The sequence below is a fragment of the Trichomycterus rosablanca genome, chromosome 8, assembly GCF_030014385.1.
Source record: "Trichomycterus rosablanca isolate fTriRos1 chromosome 8, fTriRos1.hap1, whole genome shotgun sequence".
NCBI lineage: Eukaryota > Metazoa > Chordata > Actinopteri > Siluriformes > Trichomycteridae > Trichomycterus > Trichomycterus rosablanca.
Genome location: NC_085995.1, coordinates 4449413 through 4476992, shown reverse-complemented (window position 1 = coordinate 4476992; position 27580 = coordinate 4449413). Strand labels below are relative to the sequence as shown.

General features: G+C 39.2%; 1 protein-coding gene across 1 annotated transcript in view; it reads left to right on the top strand.

Moving 5' to 3' along the window:
* The window catches only part of LOC134319304 (teneurin-1-like), a 301993-nt gene that overhangs the window by 152801 nt on the left and 121612 nt on the right, over positions 1-27580 (top strand). The window contains exons 6-7 of the mRNA XM_063000393.1: positions 9481-9642; positions 25022-25224. Coding sequence (XP_062856463.1) covers positions 9481-9642; positions 25022-25224 — 365 coding nt within the window. The remainder of the gene's footprint in view (positions 1-9480; positions 9643-25021; positions 25225-27580) is intronic.

Sequence of the window (27580 nt, the reverse complement as noted above, 5' to 3'; positions counted from 1 at the left end):
ATGTAAATTTTTCATTTCTTGCTTATTGAAGTTTTTATATTATTATTATTTTAATCCAGCACTTACACCGATGTTCCTCATGCTTATGAGGAGGGATTTTCTGTATTACTTCTTTGTTGTTTGTTTTTGTACATTTGCACCTAATCTGTTTCGAGGTTTTACCTCTTTACCACCTACCACCCGTAGAGTACCTCTATTTAACAAGAGCATGAAAAATGACTGTAAGAAATTAATATATTCATATAACAGTTATTATATTCAGGATTAACTGACCAAAGAGTAAACAGGCCAAATATAAAATGCAGTGCTGTAGGGACATTGTAGCCTAGTGGGTAAATCACTGGACTAGTCAAGTCAAGTCAAGTCAAATTTATTTATATAGCGCTTTTTACAATGAACATTGTCTCAAAGCAACTTTACAGAATCCAGGACCAACAGACCAAAAATCCCTGTTGAGCAAGCCGAGGGCAACAGTGGCAAGGCAAAAGTCCCTTAAAATACAGGAAGAAACCTTGAGAGGAACCAGACTCAGCAGGGACTCCCATCCTCCTTGGGTGGCCTGGAGAATACTTTAAATAAATAGGATTTACACAAATCATACATACACATAATTAAATTAAACTAAAAGTTATAACTCGTAAAAAATAATTAGAGTTCTTCATTATTTGTCTGTGATAAAGTCCGTAGTGAGTTCTTGACATTTTTGGTGCAAACAAGCCAGGTGTCCGTCACATCTGGCAGGAGCAGCATTGTTGGCAGTCTCGACATGCTGTCTTTAAATTCGGGGTGAAACAGAAGATGTAGTTAAAATGTGAAATCATTTGGAGTAAAATATCAGTTCTGTAGAGAGACCCTTTAGACTCCGGCACCCCTAATTATTACAGCATCACTAAAAGGGAGAGCGTGCAGATAACAAAGTCATTAAGGCTTTCACAGGACATCAGCGCCCACCTCCCCCACTGTCATCAAACCTGAGTGATCGGACAAGAGAGGCAGAACGACAGCAACCCAACATCCCTGATCAACACAAGTTTCTATGACCTAGAACCCCCAGGCTCTGCACCTTTGTCTATATTCGGGGTCAGAAATCAGACGTAGCCAGAAGATAATTAATGCTTACACAAGATTCATCAGTTCAAGTCTTTAATGTCAAACACAGTCATGGACAATTTTGTATCTTCAATTCACCTCACTTGTATGTTTTTGGACTGTGGGAGGAAACCAGAGCTCCCGGAGGAAACCCACACAGACACGGGGAGAACATGCAAACTCCACACAGAAAGGACCCAGACCCCTCCACCTGGGAATCGAACCCAGGATCTTCTTGCTGTGAGGCGACCTGTGTGCAACCCACCGAGCCATTGTGCCGCCCACACCTTGTTATAAGCTCTATGAACTTAAAATATAAATTGTTTATAATTATTTGTCCACCCCCATTAAACCCTGACAAACTGCCACAAATTCACTGATAAATTCTGACTACAGAACCAAAACACTCGTCTCACCAGCTGTACCCGCCCAACAGCATCAGCGGGTTTGGGTTCGGGTTTGCCCCACACTTCTTCTTTAATGTAATCAATTCTGTTTTAAAGATCCTAATCAGGTAAAACCTAATCAGATCCTAATCAGGTAAAATCATCTGCTCACCCCACCTTTTTGCCACATCTCCAGCTGGCATGAGGATGGGTGAAACTAATCATTTAGTCATATCCTGGTACCTGTCTAAACAGCAGTTGAACTCTAAGTACAACCTGAGACCTTAAATAAACGAGGCGGCCTAATTAATCCATTCAGTTTTTAATAGCTGTCAAGGGTTTTTCTTTTGGTTCTCTGTTATGAGTTCTGGGTAATGATACAGGCGGGATGTTGTCGATATTTTTCTGTTATGAATAAAACATATATCAAAGCAGTAGTGGCACTCAAGTTGCAGCACTTCTCAATCAATAAACCTGTCATTTTCTTTACAATTTATCCTGAACCGCCTCACCCCTCATCTCCTTCCTGGCATCAAGTCTGTAAAATAAATATCTCTCAAATCATCTTTCAAACACTCACAAATGTGATCTGACATCACTTATCTCATCCCTAATCATTCTGAGGAGTTCAGGCGGAACACTGCTGACAAACACACACGAATTCCAAACCTGCTAAACTGCTAATAAAAATATTAATGATGTTAAATTGTCGCGGATGAAAACAGTTACACGTGTCTGCACAATGAGGTGGTTTAAAATCCATAAGTTATTCATTCATTTAGCTAAATAAATAATACATAAAGTTTATGAATTAAACATGATGCTAATTTATTTAAAATCACATTGACTAAAACTGGAGTGCTTTCGATTCTGCATTAAAAAACACTTGAAATGTTGCCCCATTTACACACATTTGTCATAATAATGGATTTCAGAAACATCAAAAACACAACACAGTTTGTACAACATCATTCATTTATCACTTGAGAAATTCCCATTGGTTAAGCAGTTGATTAAGCAGTCTAATAAGGTGAAGCAAAGTTGGTTGGCAAAAACACACGCTGGAACACCAGAGCTGGGATCTCGAATACATCGTATTAAATATTAGCTCTGCCTGCCGGCTGGGCTGAGCAAACACATAAACAATGATTGGCCTGTTGTTCAAACAGGGGTGGGATATTAAAGCCGGATAGGGTCTCTCTCTCATAACTAATGCAATTACGACCTCTGCTGGCTGATTGATGGTGCCTGCACAGAGACGGGAAAAGAGTGCTGTCAGGGTGTGTGTCTCCGTACACAGTGCTGATCTGCATTGCACTCGTCAAAGTGTAGGTGACAAAATGCATGCGGTTGCTGCCCACGTGTCGGAGGGGGCGTGGATTAGCTTCGCTCTCCTTAATCGGAGCAGGGATCGGAATTGTTGGAGAGGAAGCATGACGCAATTGGATGCGCTAAAAGGAAGAAAAAGGGAGAAAATGCATAAACAATATATATATATATATACATATATATATATATATATATATACAGTATATATATATATATATATATATATATATATATATATATATATATATATATATATATAAAGCAAAGTTTAGTACCCTCAACCCTGTAAAATAGAAATCCCAAGCAGTCACCCTAAACCCTCTACAGAAACACTATGCTGTGATATTCCATGATATAAAAAATCCATAACAGCCAAAAATGGTTGATTGAATATAAAAAATAAATTACTCTAGAAAACCATTTCTATCTCCGCCAACCTCACCGAACCACAGCGAGAGCCATTATTCCCAAATATATGCAATTTGGAACAGTGGTGAATCTACCCAGGCGTGATTGGCCTGCTAAAAATAATCTTTATAAAAAAAGATCAGATAAAAAATAGGAGTGATTGAAGGGTAGCCAGGAGGAAACCACTACAAACCAAAGAAGACACCTGCGCTGGCAGAAAAACCCTAGACAGGGCGCCAACCCATCGCAGGGATTCGGCATCTACCTGAGTTTTGGGTGTAATTGGGTTGTACAGCAGGACCTGATCAAAGTCCTGACTTTAACCTAAAAGAGATGCTGTAGTAAAATCGGCAGGGCTGGAGTGACCAGAAGTTTAGGTTTATTCACCAGCCAGGCAGGAGCTTCTGATACAACAGATGAGTGGTTTGAAGTGAAGTCAAGTATCGCTGTAGATACAGAAGATTAGACTGGATTTAAGACACAGCCTGGTACTTCTTTACTTCAATCCAGACTTCTTAGCATAATTTGGTTCCTGCTGAGCTGCCCGGACGTCTTTACACTTTACCTGAGTGTCTGAGGAAAGGTCAACAGCTCTAAGGAGCCCGGACGGAAAACACAGTGATCCCTGAGGGGCCAGGGTGTTTAGCCCAATTACTAAATTGAGGTTAGTCAGAGTGTTATTGTACATTAAATGCGGCCAAAAGGTTTATGTTCCAGTCAAAAATAAACATTAAGGGTTTAATTACTGTGATCTATCGTCTGATTAATGGACGTGTGCTGTCATTAAAAGCTGCTCAGTGTTAATCACGTACAGCAGGGGAAACGAGTATTCAGACGCTTTAGTTTGTATTATTTTATTAGCTTTACATTTACACACATTATGTCTTTTAACATTGTACTTCTAAATGTACCTGCTTTTGTGGTAAAACATAAGTGACAATCATGGTAAAGTTGAAGAGCTTCCTAAACTTCTGGGACAGTGGTAGCCTGGTGTGTAGAGCTTTGGGCTATTAATCAAAAGGTTGACAGTTTGATTCCCAGTTTTGCCATTCAGCCACTGTTGGACCCTTGAGCAAAGCCTTTAACCCTCTCAGGTCCAGGGGTGCAGAACAATGACTGACCCTACTGTCATACCAATTATACAGTACACGTGTACTTGCATATGCACATGCACACCTTAAAGTACCAAACCCAAACCCCAAGGACTGCTATTGCTGTGCAACACCCACTTTACATACTTTAATTAAAGGCACACTGCAGGTTTTTGGCCCCAGTATCTGCTGGTTTTAGGTCTCACCACAGCATACAGTCCAGGTTCTGATACCACAAAGCATCTCCAACCATCACACTACCACGTTAGTCTGTTGCTGTATGCTGGTTATGATAATATGGTCAGTTCTGTCCACGTGTCTATTTAAATACTGCACATTTCTTCATTGGTCTGCAGTGCAGGTAGAGTTTGAGCTCTACTTCTACTTCTACTTCTACTTCGCTGTGTGAGCTCCTCAGGAATTTGCATTTATTTTAATCCCAGATCATCGTTCATGGTGAGGTTTGAGGAGGTCTGAGGAGGATCATGCAAATTGGATTGAAGTAGTTGAAGATTAATTAGGAATTCCCCTTCAGTGGGCCATGTGATGAGTGAACGGCGAGCAGATAAAGCGACTACCCTCCAGCACTTTGATCCTCCCACAAAATGATCTCCGTTTCCCCGAAAAGCAGAGCGAGCAGATGAAGATGTTACCTGGGAGCCGGCACTTGATGAAAAGCTTATTATTGTTTGAGCAAAAATCATTACTGGATGTTACAAACTGCAACACTCAGTCATTTCTTTGTTCCCGATAATGTTTTTTCCTTTTTATCTTTTTATTTAGATATTTCTTTTTAAACAAATGCAGCACTGGCATTTAAAATGACTTAGCTTCTACATGCAGCAAAATAATATCAGCTAACGATGAGCTTTACCAGTTTATTACATCGTACAATGTTTTTTTTATTATTATAGTTATTATTTTTCTTCAAGTATAAGAAATATGGTGATACAGTAGGTGGCACACAGCTTCAGAAACCTGGGTTTGATCCTAGCCTCTAATATTTGCTTTGTGATTGCTTTTGTTGCTGGTTTCAAAGCACATCACAAAATATGAACTGCTATAATAATAATAATAATAATAACAATAATAACAGAATAATAATAATAACAATAATAGTAATAATAATAATAAAATAATAATAATAAAATAACAATAGTAATAACAGTTATAATAATAATAATAATAATAATATTCATAAAAACAATAATGATAATAACAATAATAATACTAATAATACTTAAAACAATAATAATAATACTACTAATAATAATAATAGCAATAATAATAATAATAATAACAATAGCAATAATAATAATAATAATAATAATAATAGCAATAATAATAATAATTCTAGTTGTGACTTTTTTGGTGTAAGTGATTTAGAAGTGTGATGCCCCACAATGGACCCACCACCCTGTAGGTTTTATTCTCTCCGACTTGTCTTGGTTTTATTTATTTTATTTATTTATTTTTATTCTTGCACTTTTTCCAACTGCTTTATTCTATTCTGGTCAGGCATTGTTTGGCTTTAACACCTCCCAGAAACACTGGATTCATGGCAGGAACATACCCAGCACAGGGTGGCAATCTATCAGAGTATGACACGTACCCATTCACTCACTATATTACACACTCACTTACGCACTCAATTAATCTCTCGTCTAGACCCACGGGCCATTTAGAGCAGCCAGCTCACCCGGTGCATGTTCGTGAGAGGTGGGAGTGAATCAGTCTACCTGAACAAAACCCACACTGACACGCTGAGAACATGCTGCACAAACAATCATCAGAGGTGAGAATAGAACCCAGGACTGTGGAACCATGTCGCTATGAGACACCCACACTACCAAGTGCACCACTGTGCTGCCTTTTGTCCTGGTTCTAACCTGTAAATACGTGGGATCTTCAAAAAGTTTCCGCACTTTTATATTTTGGTTGGAAGCGGTGAGGGTGGGAGGAGTAGTAATCAGTCGTGTCTGAGAGACTGAGAGACGCTTATAGTCCAGATTAAGCACCATCTGATTTCCCCCCTTTTTGGACGCTCAAAGAAGCTTTAAGGGGAAGAAGATTTTCATGTGATTATAATATGAAAGTACATTAGTGGCTCCTCGCTCAACCAAAAACATTTTTTGCTAATGGCATTAAAAGTTGGTACAACGGTGGAGAAATGCATCGGAAGGTGACTGTGTAGAAAAGTGCTGTCATTTGTTTTTAAAATTCTTATATTCTATACATATACAGTGCCTTGCAAAAGTATTCAGCCCCCTTGAACTTTTCAACCTTTTGCCACATTTCAGGCTTCAAACATAACGATATGAAATTGTAATTTTTTGTGAAGAATCAACAACAAGTGGGACACAATCGTGAAGTGGAACGAAATTTATTGGATATTTTAAACTTTTTTTAGAAATAAAAAACTAAAAAGTGGGGCGTGCAATATTATTCAGCCCCTTTACTTTCAGTGCAGCAAACTCACTCCAGAAGTTCAGTTAGGATCTCTGAATGATCCAATGTTGACCTAAATGACTGATGGTGATAAATAGAATCCACCTGTGTGTAATCAAGTCTCCGTATAAATGCACCTGCTCTGTGATAGTCTCAGAGTTCTGTTTAAAGCGCAGAGAGCATCATGAAGACCAAGGAACACACCAGGCAGGTCCGAGATACTGTTGTGGAGAAGTTTAAAGCCGGATTTGGATACAAAAAGATTTCCCAAGCTTTAAACATCTCAAGGAGCACTGTGCAAGCGATCATATTGAAATGGAAGGAGTATCAGACCACTGCAAATCTACCAAGACCCGGCCGTCCCTCTAAACTTTCAGCTCAAACAAGGAGAAGACTGATCAGAGATGCCGCCAAGAGGCCCATGATCACTCTGAATGAACTGCAGAGATCTACAGCTGATGTGGGAGACTCTGTCCATAGGACACAATCAGTCGTACACTGCACAAATCTGGCCTTTATGGAAGAGTGGCAAGAAGAAAGCCATTTCTCAAAGATATCTATAAAAAGTCACCTGGGAGACACACCAAACATGTGGAAGAAGGTGCTCTGGTCAGACGAAACCGAAATCGAACTTTTTGGCCACAATGCAAAACGTTATGTTTGGCGTAAAAGCAACACAGCTCATCACCCTGAACACACCATCCCCACTGTCAAACATGGTGGTGGCAGCATCATGGTTTGGGCCTGCTTTTCTTCAGCAGGGACAGGGAAGATGGTTAAAATTGATGGGAAGATGGATGGAGCCAAATACAGGACCATTCTGGAAGAAAACCTGTTGCAGTCTGCAAAAGACCTGAGACTGGGACGGAGATTTATCTTCCAACAAGACAATGATCCAAAACATAAAGCAAAATCTACAATGGAATGGTTCACAAATAAACGTATCCAGGTGTTAGAATGGCCAAGTCAAAGTCCAGACCTGAATCCCATCGAGAATCTGTGGAAAGAGCTGAAAACTGCTGTTCACAAACGCTCTCCATCCAACCTCACTGAGCTCGAGCTGTTTTGCAAGGAAGAATGGGCAAAAATTTCTGTCTCTCGATGTGCAAAACTGATAGAGACATACCCCAAGCGACTTGCAGCTGTAATCGCAGCAAAAGGTGGCGCTACAAAGTATTAACGCAAGGGGGCTGAATAATATTGCACGCCCCACTTTTCAGTTTTTTATTTCTAAAAAAAGTTTAAAATATCCAATAAATTTCGTTCCACTTCACGATTGTGTCCCACTTGTTGTTGATTCTTCACAAAAAATTACAATTTCATATCGTTATGTTTGAAGCCTGAAATGTGGCAAAAGGTTGAAAAGTTCAAGGGGGCTGAATACTTTTGCAAGGCACTGTATATTTATATAATTTGTATGCCCTTTTTCTCCCTTTTAGCACGTCCAATTGCTCGATTGCATCATGCTTCCTCTCCACCAATGCTGATCCCCACTCTGATTGAGGAGAACGAAGCTAACCCACGCCCCCCTCCGACACGTGGGCAGCAGTCGTATGCATTTCGTCACTTACTCTTTGACGAGTGCAATGTGGATCAGCACTGTGTACAGAGAGACACACCCTGACAGCACTCTTTTCCCATCTCTGTGCAGCCAGCGGAGGTTGTAATTGCATTAGTGATGAGAGATTCCCTATCCAGCTTTAATATTCCACCCCTATCTGAACAACAGGCCAATTGTTAATCATGTGGATGCTCAGCCCAGCCGGCAGGCAGAGCCGAGATTCGATACGATGTATTGAGATCCCAGCTCTGGTGTTCCAGCGTGTGTTTGACCGCTGCGCCACCTGAGCGGCTGTTTTTAAAATTCTTAATAAATATTTATTTATTTATTTATTAGGATTTTAACGTCATGTTTTACATTTTGGTTACATTCATGACAGAAACAGTAGTTACTCATTACACAAGAGACAATTTAGTGTCTCCAATTCACCTCACTTGAACGTCTTTGGACTGTGGGAGGACACCAGAGCTCCCGGAGGAAACCCATGCAGACTTTGGGAGAACATGCAAACTCCACACAGAAAGGACCCGGACCGTTCCACCTGGGGATCGAACCCAGGACCTTCCTGCTGTGAGGCGATAGTGCTACCCACTGAGCCACAGTGTTGCCCCCCTTAATAAATAGAGTTGAAAAAAGTGCGGAAACTTTTTGAAGAACCCTCGTATTTTATTCTTGTCTTGGTCTTAAAGTAGTCATAGATACAAAGTGTTTCCAGGATAGACAGAGCATGCAGTGGCACCTGGACCCTGATGAATAAATGAATGAATAAATGAGTGAATAGTTAATGATGTTTTTGGGAATCAGTAGGTGGTTTGTGCTGTTGCTTCTCAGACAGTTTGACATGAACAGAAGTGACTCGCCCATCATACACACCCCCGATATGCAGACAGATCATTATTTCTGTATAAAATAATTGCTCTGATTTACACTGTGCCCGAGGTCTGCTTAATTACCAGGCTGGTCATGCTGCTCATCATAAAAACGCTGAGGGATTTAAAACCTGATTTTTTCTTTCTCTTTTTTTCACTAAGCTCTTTGCTCTGTGATTGCTGATGCTATATATATACATATATTCTGTCAGGGCTGTGTTTTGTCTGGGTTTGACCTTGTTTCTTTGGCCTGTTTGCTCTTGTCTTTACCATTTCCCCCCCTCCGTTCTGCCCCACAGCCGTGCACTTGTTTGGCCTGACGTGGCATTTGAAGGCGTCGGAGGCTCATCTGTACGAGAACGGCATCAGCAAACAGAACGTGGACTCCAGGATCAGTGCCAGTGCCATCACCCCTTTAGACACGTACAGCATGGACAAGATCTTCCGCTCCCCCAAAGGAGGTTAGCACATGGCTAATTATTAACAGTGTGAACGTACTTTACAGGTCTTTAAAGCTGCAACATGTGAGCGGATTAATTAATTAATTCTTGCATAATGTCAGTAGAATAGCACGTTAATGTTGGTAGCAAGCTAATGTGTTTTGACTTGCTACCAGCAGCTATCAGATACATCAGTGTGTGTTTTTTCTACCAGAGAGGTCCCCAAATCTCCAAATCTCTGGGATTGATCCTAGCCTTTGATATTTGGTTTGTGATTGTCTGCTTTTGTTGCTGGTTTCAAAGCACATCACAAAAACGAGAACATGTATTATAATAATAATAATAATAATAATAATAATAATAATGATGATAATAATAATAATAATAACACTAATGATAATAATAATAATAACAAAACAACAACAATAATAATAATAACTCTAATAATTCTCTAACTAATAATAATAATAACACTAATAATGAATAATAATAATAATAATAAAAATATTAATAAAAAAAAAAAATATTAATAATAATAATTATAACAATAATGATAATAATAATAATAATAACGATAATAGTAATAATAATAATATTAATAATAACTCTAAAAATAATAATAACACTAATAATTAATAATAATAAATAATAATAAAAATATTTTAATAATAATAATAATGACACTAATAATAATAATAATAATAATAATAACTCTAATAACAATAATAATAATAATAATAATAATAATAATAATAATAATAATAACTCTAATAACAATAATAATAATAATAATAATAATAATAATAATAATAACAATAATAATAATAATAACAATAATAATAATATTATTAATAATAATGATAATAATAATAATAATGATAATAATAACACTAATGATGATAATAATAATAATAATGAGAATGATAACACTAATAATAGTATTCATAATAATAATAATAACACTAATGATGATGATGATGATAATAATAATAATAACAATAATAGTAATAATAATAATAATAATAATAATAATAGTGTCACACACTATAGCTTTAAAGTAGACATGTTAGTCTGGAGGACCTGCTGCTGTAGATTCATGTCCACATAACACAGTGTATTTTTTTTTTCTATATGAAAAATATTTATAAATTAAAGGAATTTTAAAAAGTTTTCATGTTTATATACTGCACAATCTAAATATAATATAAAGGTTATGACATTAGTACCCCAGGCTGGGCAGAACTCTTATTAGTATTAAAGGTTTGCACTGATTGAATAATAATGTCCTCTTATTTGGACCTAAAAAATCCATCTGGCCAGGATTTCTCCCGGATTTGGCTTTTGTAGTCTGTGTGCGCTATTCTTTGTGTGTTTTTGCACTGATCTGACCTTTCTCTTCAGGTCTCGCCTTCTCACACTTCTCTTAAAAATGCTCAAATGCAAATGAAAATAATCTGTGTTTTTGGGACCTGCAAACTGTCACGTACGTGCCAGTGTTAAATAAAGTGGTGGTTGTTTTTGTTTAGGGTTAAACGTTGAATTAAAAGTAATTGAATTGAAATATTATTTGACCATAAATGCACTTGTTAGTTGACTTGTTAAAAATTTATTTTATTTCATAGTGTATTTATTACAATTTATTAACATTTGTTATTAGCAAACTAATGCCTAGTTCACACTACACAATTTTTACCCTGATTTTTGCTCGCCGACTGGTCGATGCTAGATTTGCCAGCTCGGGAGCAACTCGGCGTTCGCTCTGCGATCAAAACTTGGCTCTCAATCGCTATGTGTGAACTACTCAACAACTCGATCCGAGCGGCTCGCTGAGTGCTCTGAGACCAAAGAGAGATTTCTAGCTTGTCAGATATCTGGATCTGAGGTGCCCGACTGGCATGAGTGCTATGTCGAACAGCCAATGAGAATGCAAGATACGGTGTGAGGGGAAAAGCAGGGGAGGAGTTGTAAAAAGTTGGGACAGGGGCATAATATAGTTTATATCAGAATACATCAGCACACACACATGTTTTACAGTATTTCTGACCTTATTGTTCTCTACAAAACAAAACATTAATGCTGCATTGCAAAAAAATATTATTAACCTCCAACTCACTATAGAACAAACAATCCATTCTGTTCCTATTTTTCCTATTTGATTTTATGCTGCACATCAGCGCACAAACTTTGATCGCTCGCTACTTGTTGACGTGCATTTTTGGACGTGGTATCATTAAACCCCTCGTCACTTCTCACGTTTGTTTTCGTGACAAAACGTAGTTTGGGAGACCAGAGAAGCTCGCCTGCGATTCCAGTTGGTGATAGATGGTGTAGTGTGAAACCCCATATCGCCGATCAGTCGTGTAGTGTGAGAGCCACACCGACTTGAAAGACTCCCGATTACAAGAGATCCAGTTGTATAGTGTGATACAGTTCAGCGACCTGACCACTTGGAAAGTCGTGTAGTGTGAACTGTACAGCGACCTGACGACTTGGAAAGTGATGTAGTGTGAACTTGTCATAAGGTACCTCAGCACTAATAAGCCATAAAAACCCAGTAAAAGAACGTGATTCATCTACTTCCTGTTGACAATCTGATCGATGATTTACAAAAGTTTACACGCAGACATATTTCAGTGTTCATATTTCACACGTTCATATTTTCTACAACTGCTCTTTTACTGTGACTGTTCAGAACAAAAACTTCTTCATCCACAAAATGAATGAATAATATGAGGTTCATTATTAGTATTGATTGACTACGGCTGGTATTTTCTCTGTGTCTGTATGAACAGTTCTAATTTGACTGCATTCATTAGACTGAGCCAGAAGCGGTACAAATTTTAAATCTATAAGGTTTTGTACCAGCTGATCGACCCATTTTCACCTAAAGCCATTTACGAGCAACTTTAGCTCCACAAAGCATGTAAATGCATGGAACAGTTGTCTCTTTGCCAAGGTTAGACCCAAATTTTGTGCACACAGGGTTTGTAAATGAGTACATAATAGTTTTGTACTGTATAATATACCTGGTTGATGGTACTGCACTGACAGTTGGGCTATAAATATGTAAAAATCGTAAATCGCTGTAAATCAGATCACTGTTCATCAAGATAAAATAACAGCTAAAGATTCTGAAATGTGTTTATTACTAATTTAGAACCTCTGATGATACGGTATAGTACCGGGCAGCTCTGTGGCACCAGGGTGGGTATAAATATTATAGTAATAGTGAATATTTTAAATCAGGAGATTAAATGTGAGATGATTATATGAATAAATTGCTGGTGTTAATGTAATCTCTTAATCTCATTACCCTCGGTGTAATACCCCTGCAGCATTAGAAATGAACCTATAAAGAATTCATGATGACACTCTGTAGGTACTCTGACTGCTAACTATTCAGACTTGGGAAGAACATGCAAACTTTCTCACAGACAGTGACACGAGGCAAAGCTTAAACCAAGGTTCTTAGGACTTATGTTTCTGTGCAGCATAAACACTGATCTGATGCATCATTGCGGCCCAATTTGGTTTTGGTCTGTCAGAAAATTCCCTATTTACAGTTTATATTTATGGCATGACAGCAGTGTGTTACTGTGATCTGAATTCCTGGCTCTAATTGGTGGTTGATTGTAAAAATGCAAGTCACACGCTCACATCTGAATTCTTTGTTAATCTGCAATCAGTGTACAGTTGTACAACCTGAACATTGCCAAAAAGGCAGACCCCTATATTTCTATATTATTATATAAAAATAATAGACATTTAGAATAAAAGTGTAGGTCATTTGTCCATGTGTTGTGAACTCCAGATGGACCGTGGACTGACAGTGGAAAAAGTCAAGTCAGGTCATGTTTATTTATAAAGCGCCTTCAAAGATAATGGGTGTGTTCGAAAAGCTAGTGAGCTCTCTACAATGACAGCATTTTACGTCATCCTACGCGCGCTCCCGAGAAGGAGGCTGTTCGAAATCCTAGATGCCTTAATAAGCTGTCTAGTTAGGCATCTTAACATTTCAATGCTATTTTGACTCAAGAACGAGTGAGCATCGGAAGCATCCTTAGCGATCAAGGCAATCCCAGCATTCAGTGCGGCAGCTCTTCTCTCACAGAAAGATAAAAAAAACATGGCTGACGGTGCGGAGAAATGAACAAAGTTATGTTCAAACGTAAATAAATTATTATTGATTTTTAACTTGTATAAAATTGCACAAGTGTTTTTATTTGCAAGTTCGGGCTTGTCAGCGAATGTAACCGTTTTCGGTACACAAAGGGAGATGTTAGTTGACATGCTAGCGCGCTGTGCCACCCCATCCCATTGGTATGAATTGCAAGATGCTAAATGCGAAACCCGATGAACTCGCTGTCTAAGTAGCGTGTTTGAATAACCTGCCTTATAAGTCATTGACTTATTAGAATCCTCTCTACTGAAGCAGCTGCCTATGTAGGCAGTAAGACAGCAAGGCAGCTCACTAGGTTTTCGAACACACCCATTGAGTGTCGTCCAAGGCGCAGTACAATAAAATATATTAATGACATAAAATAAGTTTACAGTGGTAAATGTAACAGTAAGTATAGTGAACATGGTATGCTCTGCAATATTTTCCACAGAACCTAAATTCAGAAACTGTGTAACACTGCCACTATTTTGCACCACTAATACTACAAAATCACTCAGTAAAAGTACAGATTGTGCCACTCAGGTGGCGCAGCGGTAAAATACGCTAGCACACTAGAGCTGGGATTTCGAATACATCGTACAGAATCTCAGCTCTCCCATCCGGCTGGGCTGGGCAGCTATATGAACATAGGGTGGGAAGCCGGATAGGGACCTCATAGCTGATGTGATTGCGACCTCTGCTGGCTGATCGATGGCGTCTGCACAGAGTTGAGGAATAATGGTCAGGGTGTGGCTCTCCATGCACAGGGCTAATTCACATATGAACTTGCCTGGTGCAGGTGAAAAAATGCAGTCAGCTACTGCTCACGTGTTGGGGGGGTCAGTTCGCTCTCCTCAATCAGGGGTGGGGGTCAGTACCAGTAGAGAGGAAGCATAATGCAATCGGGTAAAAATTGGATGCGCTTAAAATCGAGAGGAAAAAAAGAAGAAAATGCATAAAAAAGTACATATTACAAATATTTAAAAAAAATAATAATTAAAAAATACAATTGGATGCCTGCAAGTCACTTTAATTATTGACTTTAATTATTTTAGCTTTATAGGCAGAATTTTTGCCTGTTAATACTTGAGACTGTTGAGACTTCAGCTGCTTGACTGTCTATGGCTGCCGTTGTTTGATCATTAGATTCACAAAACTGGACTGCAGGCAGGCACTCTGTAATGCCTGCAAAATCATACCAAATACATGTAATTGTGCTCTTAAAATACAGACACAAAATAAGCAGACTGGATTGTTTCTAAACCTTCCCTGTAATTGACAGGTTACAGTAGGAGAAATGAAGGAAGGCAACAGGCCCAGTGTGTGATTTTCAGGAAATGCCAAAATTCCTCCCAGCACCCCTGTATGTGTCCAACAGTGCATGAATGCTAGAGGAAGCACTTCTTCTTTATTCCCGGCCACCCGGCTCTGCCACGTTCATCATGATTTATACTGAAATATTCCTTCAGGGAAGAACGAGTGCTCACTGTCAGATTCCTCGAGTGCCGCTTTGAGACGAGCAAGATCCGGAAAACCTTGTGATTAGCAAGCAGCCGAATAAGGAGCGGGGGATTAGCCGAATTTATAATGCCATGGGCACTGTATTTCAGACGCAGCCCTGTTTTAAATGTGACAGGTACGTGGAGCAGAAGCGGCCGGGATGAAACGGTCGTTAATCTATTCTACTGTACGGAGAAATACTTCAGCATGAATGAGCCTTCATCCTACTGTCGACTAGATTTAACCTCCCCAAATTTATCTCTCTCCCTACTGACTACTGTGTACTGTAGGTACAGAAATGAGAATTTGAAGGGGGTTGGATTGGAGTTTTTTTATTGTTGTGTACTGACTTGCCACTTATAGAAAAAAATCAGAAATGTCCCTATTTATAGTTTATACACCGATCAGCCATAACATTATGACCACCTCCTTGTTTCTACACTCACTGTCCATTTTATCAGCTCCACTTGCCATATAGAAGCCTGTAGAACCACTAGTTCTACAATTACTGACTGTAGTCCATCTGTTTCTCTACATACCTTTTTAACCTGCTTTCACCCTGTTCTTCAATGGTCAGGACCCCCACAGGACCACCACAGAGGTGGTGGTGGTGTGTAAGTGTGTGTTGTGCTGGTATGAGTGGATCAGACACAGCAGCACTGCTGGAGTTTTTAAATACTGTGTCCACTCACTGTCCACTCTATCAGACACCCCTACCTAGTTGGTCCACCTTGTAGATGTAAAGTCAGAGACGATCGCTCATCTATTGCTGCTGTTTGAGTTGGTCATCTTTGAGATCTTCATCAGTGGTCACTGGACGCTGCCCACGGGGCGCTGTTGGCTGAATGTTTTTGGTTGGTGGACTATTCTCAGTCCAGCAGTGACAGTGAGGTGTTTAAAAACTCCAGCAGCGCCGCTGGGTCTGATCCACTCATACCAGCCTAACACACACTAACACACCGCCACCATGTCAGTGTCACTGCAGTGCTGAGAATGATCCACCACCTAAATAATACCTGCTCTGTAGTGGTCCTGTGGGGGTCTTGATCATGCAGAGAAACAGATGGAGTACAGTCAGTAATTGTAGAACTACAAAGTGCTTCTATATGGTAAATGGAGCTGATAAAATGGACAGTGAGTGTAGAAACAAGGAGGTGGTTTTAATGTTATGGTTAATCGGTATATTTATAACCAGTTTGACATCAGTGTGTTACTGTGATCTGTATTTCTGGCTCTGATTGGTGGTTGACTGAAATTGCATGTCACACGTTTACGTCTAAATTCTTTGTTAATCTGCAAAAAAGCCAGCCATGTAGACCACACACCTCTATTATTACATAGAAATAATACGCCATTAGAATTAAAGTGTAGGTCATGTGTCCATGTGTATTGTGAACTCTAAATGGACCATGCTTCCCAATTGGACTATGGGCTGTATAATAATACTGTATACTACACAGTCGAGTCACATTATTATGACCACTAGCTAATACCCAGAGTAACCGCCGTGTGCAGCACGGACAGCAGCTAGTTGGGAGTGGCTGGGAGTGTCTCACTAAGGTCCTGGAAGGCTCTTACAGGTATCTGGAGCCATGCTGACTGCAGTGCATCCCACAGCTGCTGGAGGGGGCATGTGGCAGGATCCATAGAGCAAACACGACCATCAAGGTCCCACAGATGCTCACTTGGGTTCAAGTCTGGGGAATTAGGGGGCCAGGGTAGTACTTGGAAGTCTTGGTCATCTTCTTCCAACCAGTGTTGGACATTTCTAGCCGTGTGACATGTCACATTGTCTTGCTGGAAGATCCCATTCGCTCCAGGGAGAACAGTTTTACCCATGGTACTCTTACCCATAAGAGCAACAAGGGATATATATGCAGACAGCATATCACACACCTTATATACCCACCAAGCCAGCTCACGGAACGTGACTTCCGAAAGTAGGGAGTGGTCATAATATTGTGACTTGATTGTGTATAATTATAATTGTAGTATTTATCTATAAATTATCATGTTTCAAGTTTCAATCACTTTATTAGGTTCTCCTTTATAACCTTCCATACAGGTGAACTGATGTATACAATGACTGTAGCCTGTAGCCTTACTGTTGCGTTGTACACTTTGTCATCCCACTGTGTCCCATCACTGGAGGATTTCTGGCGAATGGGACGTTCTTAGCACCCTGGCACATTTGCAATGACACTGAAATGGCAATGTTGTTCTAGTTTGACTGTATCAGGTGCAGCAATGTTGTTGGGAGGAGAATAGTGCTCCAACTGTGATCCTACGATCAGAATGTGTCCACTGGTTTATTTCCAACAGCAGGAGTGCTTTAGACTTCTGTATTTGGATTCATACCAGGACTATTTTTCACAGCTGGTCACATTTCTGATTTTAAATGCATGCTGGTGCTGCTGGTGCTTCTGCTACTTCATCGTAAATATGTGGATGACAATGGAAATGTAGTTTTTAACACATTTTCAGGTCATTATTTATGCTTTTATCTTTAATTTAACCTCAGATAATATAGTATTTGCATTTCTGCTCGTCCTTTGTCTCAGGTTTGTAAAAAATGACTGATATTTTATAATGTCAGGGGATCTGAGGCCGCTCACAAAAGTCTTCTAAATTATAATAAAACCAGAGCCTCGGATCCATCAGTGACTCAAGAATGAAGACACAGAGCTATTAAGCTCACTGTTAATTTTCATTCATCCTGCATGACAAGCCTAAAACAGTCCTAATGCTTCCTAAAAATGTCATCAAAAAGATGTCAGAATGACCTGCACAATGTCATGTAAGGACAAAATACTTGGGACAGTCGTCTCTTTGCAAAACTCAAATGCTTAAACTCCTTATGTTAACAGTCACTTCATTCATGAAAATGAGCTTTCTGGAGGAGAGTTTGGGATAAAATAATGAATAAATAATAAATAAATAAAGGAAGGAACAAAGGGATGGCTGGATGGATGGATGGATGGCTGGATGGATGGATGGCTGGATGGATGGATGGATGGCTGGATGAATGGATGGATGGGTGGATTGATTGGATGGATGAATGGATGGATGAATGGATTGATTGACGGACGGACGGACAGACGGATGGACAGACGGATTAATGGATGGATGGATGAAAACAATACTGTATCTACTACCAAGTATGGTGGTAGTAGTATTATTCTCTGGTGCAGAAAGTGGATGGATGAATTAAAAAAAAAAAGAAAATTTAAACTCCATTGTGTGTGTGTTGAGTACAATGAACCCAAACACACATCAGTTCACATCAGAACAAGTTTTGTAGTAAATAAATTGGGCTAAAGCTTGTTGAGCGGCCTTCCAAAAAGTCCTGACGATCAACACTATCAATAATTTGGGACTTTACAGAAAATACAAACATTTATGCATTTGTTTCCTTTTTTCCAAATTTAGTGTAGTCAATTAGTCTTCCACGGCTGGGAAACCCGATCGTGTCTGAGGAGCGTATATACGCATAAAACACACTCCTTTTGACATGTGTGCAGTCCACCAATCCCCTCTTATTGGCCCGTGAGGCCAGTCTTGCACACAGAGAGTAACGCACTGATCTCCGCCTTCCTCCACTTATGTACAGACATCTCGAGCTACTAACCAGGTTCCTTACACAGCATTAAAGACCCCACCCCCTTTTTCCACACAGCAGACTAGTGGCCAATTTTGTCTTCTGCAGGCACTACCAATTGTGCCCACTTGGGGTGCCCAGCTGAGATTCAGACTCGGAGATTCAGAGAGTTCAGAATCCCAGCACAGGTGTCCAAGCAAAATATCCCGCTGTGCCATCTGGGCACCCAGAAATACAATTCTGTACTTTTACTGGACCAGAAAACTTGACCATTGGTGTAACAGAAGCTTGCTGATGGCTAATAAAAGCAGCTGATTAAAAAAGAGCTAAAGAAAATAGAACCAAATATTATGCTGTATTACTTGCAGAAATCATTGAAATGTAAAGTTTAGACCTGAACTGTACATACTTCCAGTAGGTGGATTAATTAATGAGTCATGCGATGTTTTATTCTGAGTGTATCAATATTGTGCATTTGGTACCATGTCGTGTTATTGATCGCTCTCTGCTCCAGCTCGTTTAATCAATGCTCCATGTTATAATACATTCTCAGTACAGAACAGGAACCGTTTACAGTGACAGAGCGGTTCCACATAACCCAAACATCGTGTTTCTCACTAAACAATATAATAAAATGTAATATATAACCCCAGCTAAGCTCCTTTATCTCATCTCTGACTGCAGCTAACGTTCATTTGGCAATAAAGGGCTAAGAGTGGTGCCAATCTTGTTAGGTTGCAGTACCAAAAGCTTTTATTGAATTCCTGTAATTATTGTGACCCGCTCGGCTCTGATATTTCTGTTTCTCCTCAGGCGAGTTCTGTAGGAAGCCATTAAGGTCAGCAGCATGATCAGATCGGGCTCCTTATTGAAGCTCAGTCTCTAATTTTATTTTCCCAGAGTCACACAGCGCACATACTAAACGGGCCGGTCTGCGCCGGGGCTTCATTAGCATTTGAGGAATAATAATATTAATTGAAAAGACAGCAGAGTTCCTTTGGAAACAGATTACAGGTGTAATTGTTGGAAGTGGATAACTTCAGGGTGTTTTATATAAACACATCACCAGTGTCTGAAGTACTGGAAATGAATTTGTTTAATTTTTTTCTCTCTAGTAGATGTGATTAGATGGATGTGGGGCAAAACTCATTAATTATAAACTTAAACGACTGTAGCTGATCAGCTCATCAGTGTACATGCAGTGGATTCAGAAGATTATCATTCAAATCTTTGCACACTTTAATTTGTTTGTGTTTTGGATTTGATTTTAGATAAATGTAGTTGCCAACCCAACGACACTGTACATACTGTTAAGCATGGTGGTGTTGTTGGGATGCAATTGGCAAACAGTCCAAAAACCCCAAATCCTAAATCGGAGTCACCAACAAAGCTATGGTCAGTCGATTTGCAAACAGGCTTATTTAGACAAGGCTGTGAAACCTGACAGAACCGTTCAGTCTGTAATTAAAATACGAGGCAGTAGAATCAGAAAAACGCTCAGTATGGCTCTGGTGATGATCTGATACTTCTCACTAATCTACAAACACAAAAAAAGCTTTAAATAGACAAAAAACCAGGATAATGGTGAGGACTATTTTATTTTATTAAGATTTTAATGTCATGTTTTACACACTTTGGTTACATTCATGACACATTACACAAGATTCATCAGTTCACAAGTTTAATATCAAACACAGTCATGGACAATGTAGTGTCTCCAATTCACCTCACTTGCACGTCTTTGTACTGTGGGAGGAAACTGGAGCTCCTGGAGGAAACCCACACAGACACTGGGAGAACATGCAAACTCCACCCCCAGTCTTTATTGCTGTGAGGTAAATTGGAGATACAAAATTATCCATGACTGTGTTTGAAGTTAACAATCAGTAACGCCGCTTAGGTGGTAAAAACACACGCTGGAACCAGAGCTGGGATCTTGTATACATTGCATCGAATCTAGGCTCTGCCTGCTGGCTAAACTGAGCGGCCACATGAACAACGATTGGCCTGTTGTTCAGATATAGGCGGGACTAGCCGGATGGGGTCTCTCTCTTATGCTCTGCTGGCTGATTGGTGGTGCCTGCACAGAGATGGGAAAAGAGTGCTGTCAGGGTGTGTCTCTCCGTACACAACGCTGAGCTGCACTGCACTTGTCAAAGTGTAGGTGATAAGATGCATACGGCTGCTGCCCACGTTTCGGAGGGGGCGTGGGTTAGCTTCGTTCTTCTCAATCAAAGCGGGGATCGGCTTTGGTGGAGAGGAAGCATGACGGGTAATCGGGTAATTGGACGCGCTAAAAGGGAGAAAAAGGGAGAAAATGCATAAATAATAATTTAAAAAAAATAAATAAATAAAATAAAAAAATTTATATTATATTATATATATATATATATATATATATATATATATATATATATATATATATATATATACATATATATATATATATATATATAAACAGTAACTACCTGTCCTGTCATGAATGTAACCAAAGTGTGTAAAACAGGACTTTAAAATCCTAATAAATAAATAAAATTTAGTGTGAGGAAATCCAATAGCTTGCATGGAGCCCTGACTTTAACTACATTAAAGATTTTTTGGGATAAACGGAGTGCTGATTGGAAACCAGTTCGAACCTCACAAAATAGACTAAATGGGCACAAATTCCCACACTTTTATCATCATACTGTATAAAAAGGCCCAAAAGAGGGATATGTGGGCCATGCGGAAAGGGATGTAACCCCATATTAATGCTCATGCTTTTGAAATTGGATGTCAAACAAGCTCATGGTCAAGTGTTCACATACTTCTTGCCTTATAGTGTTGCTGATCACACGATCAGCAGTAGACGAATGACTTTCGAACATTCAGTCACAGAAAAAGTGCAGCTGCAGCCTGCAACCGTAGGATTCTGCTAATTTACAAAACTGTTCCAAATAAATGAATAAAAAAGAGAGAAAAGCCTGAATAGCTGCAGCTCTTATTTGATGAATGTACAAAACTCAGTCCTGTCCTAATGAAATAGTGCCTTAATTCTCCGAAGCGAGCGCAGGAATTGAATTTAAAAGCTAGCCGACATGTTTTTTGATAAGCTAATGAAGACTGAAGTCGAAATGAATCTTTCTTTCATCAGGCTGCATTCAGATCCCGAAATTCAATTTGTGCTGCAGAGCTGAGTGACTCCAGCTGCACGGCTGCGGCACAATCAGCTCAAAGCCCCGTCACAATCAGGGAACTATGGGGTGCTTCCGAATCCCTTCTGACTGAAATTACAGACATCAGTCAATCTCAGGAGCTCCAGCAGTCTGTAAAGGAGCAGAGCGTTCACGCTTAGTGCTCAAAAGAACCTCAGCGTTTTCTTATCGTGCGCCGCCAGGAAATTATCGACGGAACATTTTACAGTAACTGGTGATGCTGGGAATAATCTGTGAGAAATGTGAGAGATTTAATGTGTTGTGAGTGTAAAGTCTTTAATCTTTTTATAACCTCACAAAACGTTACCTTCAGCCCTAAAGTACCAGCTACAGTCATTCATTCATTCATTCATTTAGCGTCTGTTTTATCTCTGCTTTATCCTGGTCAGGGTCAAAGTGTCAAAACATTACTCACTCACTCACTGATTCTGTTTTTTTTTTCAATGACCCTGATAAAAACCACTGTACCTTTAATGACTGCTGCCAAACTTCCCTTATTTATAAAGACATGAAGGAGTCACCAGCTTTACTCCTCAGTAACTAACGCCCTACCTAATTCAGTACCATGAAAATTGGCACAGACCATATAATGAGCCTTCTTAACCGTGTAACATGCAATTTGCTGTGAAATTCAAAACTTAAGGTTTGTGTTTAGAGATTTAATGTTTGTGCCTCACGTTTACTGGTTAATCTGCACTATGAGGCGTCCTAGCAATCCTACAGCAATTCAGTTCAGCAATCGCTTAGTCAAAATGTCCAAGATGTCGAAGTTTAAAGCTGTTTCTGTGGACATGGGAGGGGGCAAAACATGGGTGAGAATTTTCGTATTTGAGACAGAACATTAAGTCTCTCACCATCATTGGATGTTCTAGGTTTACATTCAGTTGTTAGGGTGTTAAAGCTGTGCTGTGTATTGTATGATAACTATGATTCTTTTTATGAGTGTTATTTAATGACGGGCGTGAAATGTGGCTCCTATCTTTAAAAATCCATGAAATCTGATTTTTGGAAGCACATTTTCCCCTGAATAGTGGTTTAAATAATAGCCTAGTGGTTAAGGTACTGGACTAGTAAGCAGAAGGTTGCTTTTTCAAGCCCTACCGCTGTCGGGTTGCCAGTGTTGGGCCCTTTAGCGGGGCCCTTGACCCTGAATTGCTTAGACTGTGTACTGTAAGTCGCTTGACGTTATACATCCAGCATCTCGGCAGCTTTATGATAAAGCTTAAACCTTTATTTTTGGTGGAAGTTTCCTGGAGGGAAAGGGTTCATTCTTCTTCTCTGAAAGATCTTTGCTTGTGCATGGAGCTCTAAGTGAAACTGAAGTGCACTGAGTGAGAAGAAACGTTCTCCTTTAGTGCCGAATCACCACGTGACGTATCGCTCCCGCCGTTCACTGACTGGAGCCTCTGGATAATTTGTAGTAGGCGAGATTAATGCATTATGGAGTGAAAATAAACAGCGGCGTCCATAAATCAGCGCTCAGGTCTGCCTCGTCTTTGTCCGGTAATGACTGAGGGCTTCTGCTGCCATATATTTTCCCACTGTGGACGCTCTCCTGTGGGGGAAAGGTGGCGGCTAACAATCCGGCCGCTCCGACAAAGAGGCCAAAGAAGGTTAAATTTACCACGACACAATAGAGCCGTACTGCAAGATGAATTCTCTGCACTTTGCTGGTGCGACTTTTATGGGCTGCTTTAGAGGAGACAAAAGAGGTTGTCCAGTCAGTTAATTTAAAGACTTAATTAGTTCTGCTGGGCGTAGAACTAACATGGGACGAATGCCAACTGGGCACAATGCTACGTTCCTGCAACATTTACCACATCCACATCAATAATTAATCCAGAATTTATTCATTATTGATTATAACATTTTCCACCTGAAACTGGATAAACAATTCTTATTGCTTGCTACAACGTGGACGTTTTGTAAATTGCAAAATAAATAAATAAATAAAATTAAATAAAAAAAAATTAAATGCAAAAATAATTAATAAAATAAAATAAATAAATAAATTAAATAAAAAATGCCAAAAAATAAATTAAATAAATAAATAAATAAAATGCAAAAAAGGCAAAAAATCTGTTATTTGTTAATTCTATTGACAAAAGTAAAAGGAAAATATATAAACACTCCAAAAAAGTTGAGATAGAGGCCTGTTCACCACTGTGTTACGTCACTTTTCATAGTAATTACATTTTTTAATTATTTTGAAATCGAGAACACTAATCATTTTAGTTTTCTAAGTGGATTTTTTGTTCATTCTTGCTTGATAAAAGACTTCAGTTGCTTTACTGTCTGTGGTTGCTGTTGCCTAATTCTCAAATTTATGATTTTTTTTTTTTTTTTTATTTCTTTGTACTTTCTACTACTTTTTTAAATAAAGGAAATAAAAAAGATAAATTAATTAATCACACAGCATAAAATATTTAGTATTCAATTTTCTTGCCTTTAACCACTTTAGCAACTCATCATTATAATTAGGTATTGTCATTTATTATTATTATTATTTTTATTATTATTATTATTATTATTATTATTATTATTATTATTATTATTATTATATTAATTATTTTTATTATTATTATTGGTAGTAGTAGAAACAATAGTATTGTTATTATTATTTTTATTATTATTATTATTATTATTATTTTGTTAGTTCACTGAAAGACCTTCAAATGACTTTGACACTTCAAACAGGACTGAAAACTTAAACGTGGTGGATGTGGTTGGTTAATTTAAATTATTTTTTCATTATTATTAATTAAAATACTGATTTTATTTTTTTTTACCTCTGCTTATTGGTTCTTGATCTACACTGTACCAAACAGGTGTACCTAATAAAGTGCTTGTTTAGTATAAGCCAGAGAAGAGATATATATGTCTACACACTATTGTTTAAACAGTTTTTATTAGCTAATACACCTGTTGTGGTGTTGTTGTTTTTGCTAGATAAGTACCAGCGTGGGCGAGCGATCGAGCGCAGCGACGTCGAAATCGGAACCCAGGTCCTGCACATGATCCCACCCGGGTTCTTCTGGCGCTTTCACATGACCGTTCATCACCCGACCTACATCAAGTTTAACCTGTCTATATCCCAGGATGCTCTTCTCGGCATCTACGGAAGAAGGAACAACCCACCCACTCACACTCAGGTATGCAGAGTCCCTCCCAATTATCCTCCCAAAACGTTTCTTCCCTCTGACAGCTCGGGCAGATGCTGCTGCCTACATTAAAAACACAAGAGAAAAGCACCTCTTTGTTTCGCTCTCACCCGTTCTCTCCGGAGAGGGTTTTGCTCTTTCTTTAGAAGCCTTTCGGTTCGGAGCCCATTATCCAGCTGCGCATGAAAGCTGAAAACTTCAGGCTCCCAGTAAAAAACAGCACCAAACTAATAGGAAGAATTTAAAAAGCACCGGAGGTAATCGTTAACCCTGCCGGGAACGGCTGAACTGCCTTGCTAACGGCTGGTAGGATGCACCTACTGCCTGATTTAGTTTTTCCTGAAGAGGAAGTGAACAGATATCAGCTTAGGGGGAGAAAAGTTCTGTTAAATATCGTTAAGTTAAATTACACTGATGTGAAAAAGAAATTACCTCCTTAACTGATTGATCCACCCTTAACAGTAATGATTTCAACTAAACAAGATTTCTATATGGAGCGCTCGGGGGGCGCTGTGGTAAATTACACTCGCCCAGTACTGCTGAGATCCAGGGTTCGAATCCTCAGCAGTGCTATCGGCTGGTTGGGCGTCTACATACAGACATGAGTGACTGTAATGCAACTGATCAGCATCCTGTTCTCCAGTCATTCCAAGGAAAACCAGACCCACTGAGACCAGGACCAGGTGGTGGTAAAACATGAAAATGAAATGAAACTATTCATATAATATAAAATTACTCTTTACTCACTGCAGTGACACTGACATGGTGGTGGTGTGTTAGTGTGTGTTGTGCTGGTATGAGTGGATCAGACACAGCAGCGCTGCTGGAGTTTTTAAATACCGTGTCCACTCACTGTCCACTCTATTAGACACTCCTACCTGGTTTGTCCACCTTGTAGATGTAAAGTCAGAGACGATCGCTCATCTATTGCTGCTGTTTGAGTCGGTCATTTTCTAGACCTTCATAAGTGGTCACAGGACGCTGCCCACGGGGCGCTGTTGGCTGCATATATTTTTGGTTGGTGGACTATTCTCAGTCCAGCAGGGACAGTGAGGTGTTTAAAAACTGCAGCAGCGCTGCTGTGTCTGATCCACTCATACCAGCACAACACACACTAACACCACCACCATGTCAGTGTCACTGCAGTGCTGAGAATGATCCACCACCTAAATAATACCTGCTCTGTGGTGGTCCTGTGGGGGGTCATGTCCATTGAAGAACAGTGTGAAAGCGAGCTAAAAAAGTATGTATAAGAAATAGATGGACTACAGTCAGTAATTGTAGAACTACAAAGTGCTTCTATATGGTATGTGGAGTTGATAAAATGAGTGAGTAGACATATATATAGGGATAAATATTGAATATAAAAATATTATATCAAATATATAGGTAAGAATGAGCATAATAATAATAATAATAGTAGTAGTTCATAACAAATATATACATTTAGGTGCCATTTGTGATGATACAGAGTTCAGTTTCACCACCAGACTGTTTAGAGTTACTGAGTCATTGTGGTTGTTGCATGATAATTCCCAAAACATCCCCCACCCCCGTCTGCCCCAATTCTGAGTACTCGCTTCCCATCTCTGCTAAGTAACACACTCAATATTCTGAAAGTCACATCGTCATAACACACCCTCGCCAAAATGGCTTTTATTTTTAAAGCGTGTCTGATGTATGGTGTCAGGCACAGATGTTGGGTCAGGGCTCTGTGCTGGTCTTTAGAGTTCCTTCACACTGAACTGGTCATAGCATGTTTTTTTTATGGAACAGGAAAGGACCTTCCCCATACTATTGCTAAAAGGTGGAAGCATATAATTGGTTTTATACACCTGTAAGCAATGAGTGTGGTTCAAACATCTGTAACTTATAATTAGCAGTGGTGTCTACATACACTATACGGACAAAAGTATTGGGACACCCCTTCTATGTATTGCATTTATGTGTTTGAGCCACAACAACCCAGCAACAGTTTAGGGAAGGCCCTTTGCTATAAAGACATAAAGTTCTGTTTAAAAATGCCCCACTGAGCAGCTTCAGAATGAACTGGAACGTCACTCAAGGTTTTCTTGAACAACATCAGTGCCCAACCTTACAAACGCTCTTTAACTGAATGGGCACAAATTCCCACAGACATACTTCAAAGTATTGTGAGAAGCCTTCTCAGAAAAGTGGCTGTTATTATAGCTAAAAAGTCACACAGATCTCTCTCGATTTTAATACCGTTTTTTGTTTTTTTTTAAATAGGTGGTACAACAAGCTCATGGTCAGGTGTCCAAATACTTTTGGCCACATAGTGCTGCATTTTTTATTTAATTACATTTTGATATAATATAGTCTGAGA